Source organism: Pseudorasbora parva, chromosome 8 (genome assembly GCF_024679245.1).
Source record: "Pseudorasbora parva isolate DD20220531a chromosome 8, ASM2467924v1, whole genome shotgun sequence".
In the NCBI taxonomy this organism is placed as follows: domain Eukaryota; kingdom Metazoa; phylum Chordata; class Actinopteri; order Cypriniformes; family Gobionidae; genus Pseudorasbora; species Pseudorasbora parva.
The window spans coordinates 26,778,370-26,791,479 of record NC_090179.1 but is presented as its reverse complement, the minus strand read 5'-3'; the positions used below and the strand labels follow the sequence as shown (position 1 = coordinate 26,791,479).

The 13,110-nt window shown below is 37.5% G+C and overlaps 1 protein-coding gene across 7 annotated transcripts in view; it reads right to left on the bottom strand.

The window, feature by feature from the left end:
• The window catches only part of brip1 (BRCA1 interacting helicase 1), an 85,408-nt gene that overhangs the window by 20,552 nt on the left and 51,746 nt on the right, over nucleotides 1–13,110 (bottom strand). For 5 of the 7 annotated variants that reach the window (XM_067450571.1, XM_067450569.1, XM_067450570.1 and 2 more), the window contains 4 exons: nucleotides 11,753–12,448; nucleotides 9,236–9,703; nucleotides 9,058–9,148; nucleotides 8,920–8,977 (listed from right to left, as the gene is read on the bottom strand). In XM_067450571.1, coding sequence (XP_067306672.1) covers nucleotides 8,950–8,977; nucleotides 9,058–9,148; nucleotides 9,236–9,703; nucleotides 11,753–12,448 — 1,283 coding nt within the window. In that variant the 3' untranslated portion in view covers nucleotides 8,920–8,949. The remainder of the gene's footprint in view (nucleotides 1–8,919; nucleotides 8,978–9,057; nucleotides 9,149–9,235; nucleotides 9,704–11,752; nucleotides 12,449–13,110) is intronic. The other 2 variants (XR_010906750.1, XM_067450573.1) reach the window with 2 other exon arrangements.

Genomic DNA, 13,110 nt, shown 5'->3' with positions numbered 1-13,110 from the left:
AAGTTAACTTGACTTGATATGGGTGTTCAAAGCCAGTGGAAGTCGCATGTGCATAAAGCCATTTGGCAGTTAAACTAGAAATTCTCTGAAACTTTTTGTTTGTTTTACTGTACTCCGGAACCATCCAGAACAGTACACTGCAACTTACACTAACAAATGGCAGCAATGCTGTACAAATGAGACAAAAAACAAAGCACTGGTATATATATTTTTTGAACAGTACAAACAAAGATTCGTATACACAAGATACGTATACACAAACGTATACACACACACAGTGGAATATGAAAGAAAGAACATGGGCCTTGTATTAAATTTAATCACACATTGTCACACAAAATAGCTTGTCTGCAGGATTTAGACAAAAGCAAATCACTAACAGCATGAAACATCTACCAACAAGGCCAAGAGTCACTGATTTACCTTTAAACTCAGCAAGGAAATAACATTTAGCCCCTCAACATTCTTTTGTGAGGTAGGAGACAGAACCTCAAGAGCATGGTTATTTAGCACCTTGGGCAGGAAGGAGTGCTCTTTCCTCCAATAGGAGCCAGCATTGGGTCTTATAGCATGGCATGAAGACCGCAAAGGCTCATAGCTCAGGTAATCCCTGCTATGATCAGCACTGAGCAGACAGTTCTCCCAGAGAAGTGAACTTCACAAGCCATCCACTCAGCCTTCAGTGAAATCAAAAACACATGTTGGAATCAGACAACTTTATAGGCACCTACATCACAAAACAAGGGGAATGTGAGGTAAAATATGAGCAGTCTAGCAATACCAAAGCAGAACAGGACAATGAGAGGCTGTTATCCATTGTCTGGCTGATTTGCTGTTGTCTGCGGCTCTTTACCAGACAGTACCTGAATCGCACAGAAAGAATTTGAAAAATGTCTGCCTATTGAGAATCAGTTAGTTCCAAAAGGGTTTAACACACAGTGACTAGAAAAGAAAATGTAAGTTTAAAGTCTAAAAATGTATTACATTTGTGGTTCTGATTTACATAACTTGCTTAGGCCAGATTACACCTAGCATTAGGTTCAGACCACAGGTAGACGACGAGGCAGACACACACCTGGTCTTTTACTAGTCTCTTTTGTCCACTTTCAACAACTCCTGATATGTCTGAGAAAAGGGTATGGGTGGGAAAATGTATGTTTTTTTTCCAGATCTTTCAATCTAATGGACAAAAGTTTGCACCATTTACAGAAGAACGTGACCAGAGATGATGGGAAAACATACGGAGCAGCAGCACCAAACACGGTGAGACTCAAATGGGTCTTCAGCCGACAAAGTTTAAATCTTGTTTGGCTAGCGTGTTTCATGATGTTTATGCATTAGGTCAGTAGGCAGTCTTTTTTTGGCTGTTTGAATGCATTGGGCAACATTAGTGACTACACTCTGAAAAAGCAATCTAGTCGAAAGTGTTTTTTCAGCTACCTCAGGAAGTGGTCGAAAGTGGATAAGTTCAAAATGTTTTAGACGCCCTTCACATCTGTATTTAGTGTCATCCACTTGTGATCCAATCGAATAAAATGCATCTCAATACCAGGTGTAAAGAGGGTCTTAATGAAACACTGACAGGCTAGAGACCAGGTAGCCCCACAACCCCTGAAGAAGGCTGTCTGGTTCAATATACGGTCCATCAGCATCTCTATTAAAAAGTCAATTTTATTGATTCACTGATGTGTTTCAACAGCAATGTTTAACTGTATTATTAATTAAACAACTCATGATTACCCTCTCATAATTAAGAAATCAATTTTCTGCCAAAGGGAAATGACAATAGGGATTTACCAAATCAGTCCCAAGTCTTTTGATTGATTAAACTAATGGCCACACCAGCACTTAAAAAATATGAAAGAGCTATTTACGAATATACAGAAATAATAAGCATTAGATACATGTAATGGAAATATTATTAGTCTATTAAAAAAAAGAACCACAAAAAATAAAAGCAAAACTTAAATAAATTATACCAAATTTTCACCTCTGTCAAGCTGGCAACAAATAGATAAATTAATACTTTATAACACAATCAGGTAAATCTCAATCACCTAACTGACAAGTGGCCTGTATGATTTAACAGATTACAGCCCAAAAAAATAAATTAAAATTAAAATCCTTTTAAAGGCTTTAAGTAAACAACAGAGGATGAACCATAACAAAGCATGTCTATACTCAGATCAGTCTACTTATCAAACCGTTAATTCAGATTAAGCGTTTAATTCTGAATAAATCTCTGAAAGAAATCCGGGTTTATAGTTCAAGGAGCTCCAAAACTATAACACAAGCCAAGATTTGACAGCTGTGTCTGCAGACAGATTGAGGGGGAGATGTTTAGGAACAAAGATGACCACAACCGGCCAACAGCGCCTTCATAGCCTAAGACTTGACAATTAAATGTTGGAAACAACACATTTCTATAAATGAAACGGATTTATATCTTGTGCCCATACTTAAAACAAACATTTATAATAATTTAAACAGTTATAGTTTTAAAGACCAAAGATGTGAGGCATGTTAGCTTTATTGTTCAAGAGTTCCTTAATACCTTTGTCTGCTCATGAGCCTATTATTGCCAGAGATTAAAGGTCTAAACCTCTAACAGAGCCTCTTCAGCCCATAAGACTTTTTATTCTGATTCTGGGCTGTAAAAACTGGCATCCAAGCCAGCACAAGATGGTAACATAACAGACAGATTAACCAAAATGAGGATTAACTATCCATTTCATTACAGATTACGCCTCACCTGCCTAGTCGCATCCAACTTAAAAAAAAAAAAAAAGCCGATTTATCAAGACTGGTGCAGACTGTTGCTGCAGCAACAAACATTCAGTGACTAGGCAACCACCTGTCCACAAGCCACTCCTAGTTAAAGCACCCAAACCCAAAACACAAGCAGTTATAACATCACCCCACCCTCCGTCCCTAACAATGCTATCACAGCTTCTGGCTAACAGCTTTCTTTGCTGTGCAATGCGATGCTTTAGGGACACGCTGCCTCAAGTGCAGCACAAAACCTTTGTATTGAAGTTCATTGTTTACCTTTTCATATCCAAGAGTAGTTCTCATATTAAAGATCGGAACAAGATTAGAGTCTAACAGATGATTGTGAAAAACTAATCTTGTATAGACAATCTTGAAGTTGATGTGGATTCTTTAACAAAGGCACTGTTCACATAAATTAAAATGTATTCTGTTAATGTTAATAAAAGTTAATGTTTAGAACATATTCCTAAAGCCTCATCAAAATATTAAAAACTGATTAAAAAGTTATAGAAATATACAACATGAAAAAGGCCTAGTCATTTGGCAAATTAACTAAGCAGTGTTTTCTTTTGTTTCATCCAAAGAGCAATGAAGTGAAAAGCTCTGCTCTGATTGATCGCATTTTATACTCTGTGAAGCATGATAATTTCCTCTCATGAGACAAAATGATCCAGTTTAATTACAAATATAACGTTAACCTCTTTAATGGGGTCAAGGTCTGTCAACCTTTCTTCTCCACATTAAAAACCACCAAACTACGCCATGTGCACCAAGCTCCCTACAGGCTGTGAATAATGGGCAATTATTTAATGTGCCCTCAACGTCCTCGGCCATTACAAATTAAAGTTTGGACGGCGTTGAGAAGTAACGGCTGATGCTAACACCTTTGAGAGCTGTCAGGCTCTGCTCTGAGGAAAGGACAAAAAAACCTAGAAGAGGGGAAAAAAATATGGGCCAGCGGTGATTACATTGCCAGCAGCAGATAAAACCTCCATTACACACCAACGAGAGATGTGATTAACGTGGTGCGATGGTGGCCGTGAGAATGATGGTATGTCACCTCTGGGGAGTGGGTCGGCCCCATGCTACAGTGTATACACCCAGATGGAGGTCAGGCCAGAGGGGTGGAAAATTTGTCAGGATGAGCTGGGGACAGGAGGGTGATGAGAGCTGACTGCAGCATAAGTTTAAAGCAGGTGGTGGACCTTAATCATGCAAATGGATATAGGACATATTCCACATGTGCAGCAAATTTTCCATACATTAAACAAAACTAGCTTTCTCAATCGTAAACAAAAGTTGCATTAACAAAACAAGGTGACACTAAAATAATAGTTAAAATATACTTGCCTAAAATATACTTAAAAGTAGGGCTGCACAGTAGTATCATACCAGTACCATAATGGATATCGGCTGACATGAGATATTTTTCATCATTAATCGCTATATTTAGGTTTTCTTTGTTTTTGCCTAATGCTAAGTTAATTTTTAAAAACACAAATCATTTTCTAGCACTGTTAAATGTTGATTTAAAGCTAATCTTAATTTGCATAGTACATCAAAGTTAGCACCCAAAATCATTGTTTTTGTTTAATTTCTAATTTAAGACAACATAGCATAGAATTTCCACATAATCATCTATTAAATAAAAAAGTTATTGGCTCTTATGATCAAGGCATTTTTTCTTATAAACATTTAAATTTGATTAGTATTTATGACTTTTAAATACCATGATCCTTCAAAATCATTTAAATATATTGATTTGGTGCAAAATGCTGAAAACTGTTAATGTATATGCTGCTTAATATTCCACAACCGATTAAAATTTTTTAAATAAAAGGGGTTTGACACTTAAATATTGTCCTCTATAGATGGGTCATCTGAGTCCAGACACACTATACACACATTCAAAGCCATGACTAACTGCAGACTTTATGGATCAATAAACTTATGTTCATGTACAGGTGCAGCCTATAACACCACCACCAATAAGCCCTTCTTGTATAATTTTGATCAATACTTCACAGAGTATTAATTGATTTACTCAATTATCGGACAAGATCTCTAATAAAAAAAAAACATATTGAAGTTATAATGACATGTTTTAAGTTCCTTTCGATGGCTTCCTTTTTGTGTCTAAGTACATGTCTGGTTCTGGTTTAATTAAGGCTCAAGGACTTCCAATCAATAAGGATTTTTCCCCAATTTGTAGAATTCGTTCCATATGGCGTCGTACAAGAGCACTGTGGACATTTATGCCTGTATAGTGCTCAAAAAAACATGAAACACAGAGAAAAGGGCCGTGCGCATTCATCTAAGAGCTTTCACCTGAAATAGCCACACAAATAAGTGTTAGCCTTTTACACAAGTAAGAGCAAAGACCACACCCCAATGGGACACTAAAGGTGTGTCACACTTGGATGTGGTTATCTCAGAGGAAACCAAACTGTTTACAAGATGTAGACTACTTTTCATTGGTTTGGGGCCAGCAGACTTCTTTCTTTTTCTATTTAAAAGAATAAATGTTATTCAGCAAGGATGCATTAAATTAGACTTTTACAGTCTGCTACAAAACTTGGAACTTTTCTTGACAAAAATATAATCCTTAAAAATGTAGCAATATTTCCACAAAAATATTAAAGGTGTCATGAACTGGCTTTTTATTTTTTTATACTGTTGTTTGAGGTCAATTAATGATGTTCGTGTGGTTTTTACATTCAAAAACATCAAAACTAATAAGTAATAGGCTATTTTCTACACTGGTTTTGAGGCTCTCTCCTGAATTCTGGGTTTTGATGGGCGTGCCACACTGGAGACGTAGAAATAAACGCCCACGGATAGGATTGGATAAGATTTGCATATTTAATGAGATTAAGGTCCCCTGTCAGTTCACATGAGGGAGGGATTGTTTTGAAAGCAGCAACTGGAATAATTATCTCGATCACAGGGCTCGTAAACTAGCCTGACTAGCCTGGTCGGCAAAACTCCGAACACATCTTCCCTTCTTAAGAATGATTTCAGTGCCATTCTATATTCTTTTCTCAAAGAAAAGCTCAACTCCAAGCCTTCCAGATTCGCGGCCAAAGCCGGTTGGAAAACCACCGTTCGCCAGCTTCTATGTTTACAAGTAGCATGCAACTCTGCTGTCATTATGTTAAGCCCGCCCACGACGCTATACACGATGTGATTGGCCTGTTTTGCAGTTTCATGCATACTGAGCAGTTTACACTGTTAAAGACTTGGATTCCCATCCTAAACATAGACAAAGTTTCAAAAACTAACGTTGGACGTTTGATGTCAAAAATACTCCTTTCGGTTTCTCACAAGTTTCGGAGAGTTTTTTTGAGTATGGATCCACTTGACGTCGACAGAGTGGAAAGTCCTTGTATGGGCCATACGGCTCTTCTCCCGGAAGGGTGCGCGCGTGACTAGAGGCGAGAGAGCAAATGCACACCCATAAACACCCTCCTTTAGCTGCAGATCCACTCGTCCGTGCAACACTTCTGTCGTTATATTCCGCGCCCAGGGCCGCCGTGGCATAGGCAAATGCTAGGGGCGCCACTCGTCGATAGGGGCGCCAAAATGAGTGATTTTTCCGGTTTTATTACTGCTACTTTTTATTAATATTAATTTGAAATATTACCACAAAAAAAAAACCTTAAACAAATCCCCAGACTCTTCCCAGACCACCGGATCAATCTCCTCCTGCCCAGCGAGTGCTTTACTGTGTCCGATATTGAACGCGCGATCAGTTTAACGTTGGGAATTTGTTGTTGCGTCGCCTCTCGCGCATCTAACAGACATGAATGTGCTTGTTTGCTCGCATCAGTGAAAGTTGGAAAGTTGCCTAATTATTTATGACGGGTGGCCAATGTGTCAAAAAGACCGAAGCCCTCTGATACAGGAATATAAATAAGGGGATAAAGACAGAGGTAAAGTGATGACATGAATGAATAGTTTATCTAAATGCATTATCTAAATATGAATGTTTGCTAATTAATTCCAGTTATTTTTATCTTAAACTTTATTTAAGCAACTGTTCTGGGTGATCAGAATCTGTAAAAAATCATGTCAATTGTTTATAAACATATATATTTTTTTATAGCCTAATGTGCAATTGTAAGGGAATATATGGCATTTGTAAAATTTATTTTCTGAAATTAGTAATGATATTTATATACAGGTTTATCTAAAATAGCTACAAAATAAAATAAAATGCACACTAAATATAAAAATTTCTTAAAAAGTTTAATTCATGGTGAAAACATGAGCATGCATAGTTTAGTGGAGGATATACGTAAACACACATTGTTGTATATATAATATGTGTGTGTGTGTGTCCTTGTTTATATTACATTGTGGGGACCACATGTCCCCATAAGGATAGTAATAGCTGATAGTAGTCACTTTTCAGCTGGCTCATTGAAAAGTGAGCCGGTCCCCACTTTTCAAAATGCTTATAAATCATACAGGATATGTTTTTTTGAGAAAGTAAAAATGCAGAATGTTTCCTGTGATGGGTAGGGTTAGGGTTAGGGGCAGTGTAGGGGGATAGAAAATACGATTTGTACGGTATAAAAACCATTACGTCCATGGAGAGTCCCCACAAAGATAATGAACCAGACGTGTGTGTGCATCTGTTTGTGTGTGTGTGTGTTTGTTTATTTTTTAAATTATAAAAAACACAACCAACATATAAAAACCTTGATACAAGGGGCACCAAGTAAAATCTTGCCAGCCTAGGGCAGCAAATTGGTCAGGGCCAGCTCTGTCCGCGCCACGCTCCACTTTATTCCTATGGGTGACATCAAGCGACTTCAACGCTTCAGCAGAGCATTCCGGGAAGCCAGCGCTGTATTTGAACCGATTTGAACGCAGAAATGACGGGAAGCTTCACAACATCACTTCAGTCATGTCGCAAAAGTGGATCTCCACAGTCACTACTGTCAAAGGACTTCACCAAATCATACCAAAGAAGTGTGTTTTTGACGGAGCGGTATAAACTATAAAGACTAAATAAAACTAAAGACTTTTCGGAGATATGAAGGATGCAATACTACTCTATCGGTACTCAAGATTGACATGAGATTGACTAAAACTGAGTATTTCACCCCCCCTTTAATCTCAATGTTTGGAAATCCAGCTCGACCTGAAACACGTTTACAAACGATTCCGCAGTGAAATGAAGCAAACACGCATATCATATCTTCATCACGTAAGCTGGAACTTCATTAAAAATAAATGAAGTATCACACATTCCTAATATTATGATCCGAAGGAAGCTTATGCAGCGATTGTGTTCTTCCCAAGTGGCAACCTCCCATGGCCTCTCTTGAAGCCAATACAGAAGTAATTTAAACAGCAATTTAACTTGTTTCAGAAGGGAGTAGAATATCATTCAGCCCCATGATAAAATGCCCAACTTTACAACAGAAACAAAACATGGTGCAAATTGTAGGTTTGGTCTATACGGCTAATTTTGCCCTTCATGACAACTGTGAGGGGGGTGAATTTTTTTTTATAACTTATTAGTTTACATTATATAAAGCCTTAAAGTTCTGCATAATTAAGGGTGTGGTTACTTTGAGCGATAGGTGGATAGCCATTTATCTGCTGTCTAGAATCATTGCGTCACATAAGCTCTGCCCACATCCCGCCTCTTTGCCCATTTTCTGTTATCTGGGCTTGACATGCGATCATGTGCTGTCTATGGTTCTTCCACAAGCAGGAGTAGCGCAATATCTTGTCATCTTCTTTAGCATGTTTATTGCTGCTGGCTGATCCAAACGGCTCAGATGTGCAAAAGATCGTTTTCTGGGCCTGGTGTCTAAAAAGCTTTTCTTTACTAACAAAGTTTTCAGCACTGAAACTTAGAGGATATTCCTATATGAACATGACCTTCTATACATATCAAAAGCTCAAGGGAAAGTTGATTTCTCAATTCATTACCCCTTTAAGTAATACAACTGTTTTTAACATTGATAATAATACAAAATGTTTCTTGAGTACCACATTAGCATATTAGAATGATTTCTGAAGAATCACGTGACGCTGAAGACTGGAGTAATGTTGATAAAATCAGCTTTGCCATTACTGGAGTGGATTGTTAGATTTTGGCAATATTCATAATACCCTAGTTTCACTTACCTTAGTCTAAGAACTCGACTTCAAGTTCAGTCACAAAAACAGATGCACTGGATAACCGCTGGAAGAGAAAGGCTCCATATCACAGAGGGAAAATTCAACCACTGAGCATCCACTGCACACTGCCAACATTTGGCTAACCTCTGCTTTTGAGAATGTCTGTTCTCGTGTGCCATTTTAAGCTTCTTTGGCTCTCTTTTCTTCCTCAGATATGATCTCTGCACTTTAATACCTGTTCATAGAAACAACTCTAAATATTAAGAAATTAATTAGTACATAGAATTTAAGGATACATATTTAAGGATTTATATTTCCCTACCCATTTGAATCTCTAAGCTGTCCTTCTGTCCCGCTACATATGTAGGAGGTTTGACTGTTATACAAGTGTTTCTTCTCTCCCTCTCTAACCTTTCTGCAGATGAGAGCTCTGATGACCCATGATGCCCTGAGGGTCTCTGGGTTGGGTGTCTTACTGAATCTCTTCGTTTGGCTCCCTGTAGTGGCACTACAATAGCATTTGTTCTGGCATGGCTGAATTGGTTGTGGAGGACTACACTTTGTACACTGCTACATCTTTCCAGTCCAAAACCTTCATCTTGCCTTAGTTTCTGCTGGTTACCTTTATGTGTGTGCTTTGTCACCTTTCTATTCAGGATATGGCCTCTCATGTTCTGGTTTAGCTGTGGTTTGAATGAGTTTGGAGGCCTTGAACTAATTTTGTGTGGATTTTGAGCTTGGCACTTCACTGGCACTTTCTCCTTGATCCTTATGTCTGAACTTTGACCTGCTGAATTCAAGCACATGCACCTTTAGAATGAGCATTGAGAAATCATAATGCCTGAATACAATAATGCTTAAAACAGTGGAAAAAAAACCTTCTTGTAGAGCATTGCTCTGATTAAAATAAACATTAAACTGACTGTGGACAGAGAAGGGCTGAATTAGGCTAATTCAATTAAATCTATTAGTTTAATAAATGGCTAGCTGGGGCAGGGTCCAACTGTTTCGCAGGCTTGCGTGGCTGCAGACAGCTTATTAGGATGTCTTGATTTACACACAGTCTCACTCCTTAGCCTTTAGCATCCTTATTCAGATTGATACTAATGGGTCGGTCTCAGCCCGCCATGCAATTACAATAACGAACTGGCTGCCTCCGCACAGGGCAGATGAAGAGGGATGAGCTTTAATAAAATGTATTCTATGGCCCCCACATTAACGGTGTTGCTGTTTAAGCCCCTCTAATGAGACAAATCTTGTCAGGCTAATGGGGGTTAATTTGCCAGAGCCCCCCAACCCCTAACTGTGCAAAGTCTAAGAAAAAAAAAAATCTAATTTAATGTTTCTTGGAACGTAATGTGAGGAATAACATATTCAATATCATTATCATCAAAGTAAGAGTATTAGAATATTGCAGCGTTATTTAATGTGTTATATTTCAGCTGTGATTGTATGTGGAACAAATACTGTAACCACATAAAGTCCTATTTATTAAAATACTAAAAAAACATTTTTCTAGCCATCCTAACTACAGCCAGAAGTAAAATACTAATTTTATTATAAATGTATGCTTGTCCAATTGGCTACTGTCAAATATTAAAATAGTTTAAAATAAATACAAAAACAATTAATTGCTTTTTATGGAAAATTAAAATATAAATTATATTTTTATAAATAATAATAACAAAAGCATCATCAACAACAACAACTATAATAATAATAATCAGAAAAAACAAATAAGTATAAATCCTTGAACTTTTACAACATTAAACAAATATTTTAATTGTAAGCAAAATAAACAATTTAATTTATTAAATAGAATAAACAATAAACCATATTTTATATGCTATTATTACTGCTAACAAGTCAATATTATTACTATCAATATTAACATTTTAATGAACACTTTATTAAAAATATTTTACTGTTTAAATTGTCTTGTTTAATGAATTGTTAATTGTGTGCATTTACATGTACAACTGATGAGTACAGTATGCAATCTGTCATGAAGAGCCGAAGAAACGCAAAAAGTGCCTTAAATACAAAGTTTTGGATATTACTCAAGAGTAGCAAAAGCTAAAATAGGGAGGGAAAAGAGAAAAATAGAGGAAGTTTTTTTTTTGATGATGATGATGATGATTAGATTAAGTGCTCACTGAAGAGATGAGTTTTTACCTGTCTTTTGAATAAAGTGGGTGATTCTGTCATGTGTATGGAGGTCAGAAGATCATTCCAACCTCCATAGCAAGGAGATTATGTGACAACTATTCACGTTATCATTTCTTTGAGCTGTAAGTGAGAGGGAGACAGAAAGAAGCAGCTTCCTGTGCCTGTTTACAGACTCATCTGCCTTTGGCGCCCTAGACAGCCAGCACTACAGAGCTGCCCCCGTTTACATTCAAAGTTCACACAAATAAAAATTTACTGGCTTGTAATTTCTGAGTAAAAATGCAGAACCTCTCAGCCGCGTGAAATCGGCCATGTGAACCCCTCCCCTGCACCTCTTTCCAGTTTTCAGCTGCCATAGCACAGTACACCTCATTAAAATCAACCCGGTCAAGACATCACGTGTCAGAGTCGAGGATGTGCTTGTCACTTATTTTTAATCATTCTTATAAAAGACACATATATTTGGGGGCATATTAAAGACAGATCAGCAGACATGTTGTTTTGATTTTTGGGGGTTGGATAAAATACACATTATTACACCAAATAAGACACAATAGGCTTATTAATTAAAAAAAAAGAGAAAGAAGCACAATGTTGTATCAGTCATCAATTGTAATGATGCATGGTTGGCTGGTTGGTTGCACAAATTTAAAATAGTTGGTGAGTTTACCTGATGCTGCTGATGTGCTGGGCCTTTTCTGCCTAGATCTGGATAGTCTACGTGACCGACTACTGCTGCTGCCAATTTGTGAGGCAGGCACATTCTCAAAGTCACAGTTTAATCCTGTCTGCTCTGTACTACCCTGTAATAATGTGTTGTCTGGGACAGTGCTGCTCACAAGGTCTTCAGACAATGTCCTCTTTCCCTCCTCTAAACCAAACAGATCCTCCAAAAGAATGCTGGTTGTGCTGTTAGCAGGAGAATGGCTGACTTCTGCAGGAGATTTTGCCACCTCAGTAGTCTCTTCCTTCTCTTCCCCATCTCCTTCAAACAGCTCAGGGCTGTAGAATATACTTTGTTCATTCTCTTCAGTGAAATCAAGGTCAATTACACTGGTGTTCTGCTTCAAGGTAGAGTTAGGGATCACAAAGTGCTGCTGAAGTTGAGGATCACGTGGCATGTCATTTAAGTCGTTTTTTTGGTTCTTTGGTGCCACAGGAACCACAGGAATAAGTTCCTGCTGAACTTGCCTGCTGTTCACTGAATTCCTATCCTGCTCAGATTGAAAAATAGAAGTCTTGAATTGGCTACTGACTGGAGTGGTGGTGAAGAGAAAGCCTGCAGGCCATGTCGTTCTGTGGACATTACGTTCTCTGCTTGGCAATGTGATTGGATCAGATGGATGCTGCATATTTTTTTGGATACCTATTGAACAGACAGACACAAAGACATTGGATTGACAATTATTTAAAACTCTTGGGAACACAGCAAAGCAGAATCTATGGTTAAAACAATAGTTAGCATTGTCCCACAGACAAAACTTGTTTGGTGGCTAACTTTGATTAAGTAGTGGAGCATAGGGCCATAATTGTGTGGGCTTTAGTTTTGGGTCTTCAAAATGGTTTGTGTGTCTGAATGAGTGTAGACCCTGGTTTGTTCTCAAGTGTGCGCAAATACTTATGATCAAACTTGCAAGGCAAGTTTATTTGTATAGCACATTTCATACCCAATGACAATTAAAAGTGCTTTACATAGAAATTAATCAAAATTAGGGTTGTCAATCGATTCAAATATTGTATCATCGCACATTGCCATGAGTTAACTTGTGATTTAATCGCACATTTTTATCAGTTATAAATGTACATTAAATTAATATGTTTTTAAATTTGTAATACTCTAATCAACATGGGTATGAACAAATATGCATGCTTTATGCATATGTATTAGTTTATTATTAGTGAAACCATACCTAACAGAGTACGAAGACTAGACATTTGTCAAAGGTCACAGATGTTTTTCAAAGAACTAGTTCATGTCTCTTAAGCCTAAGCTTAAAAATTCAGAATAAGCAGTTATTTCTCACATTT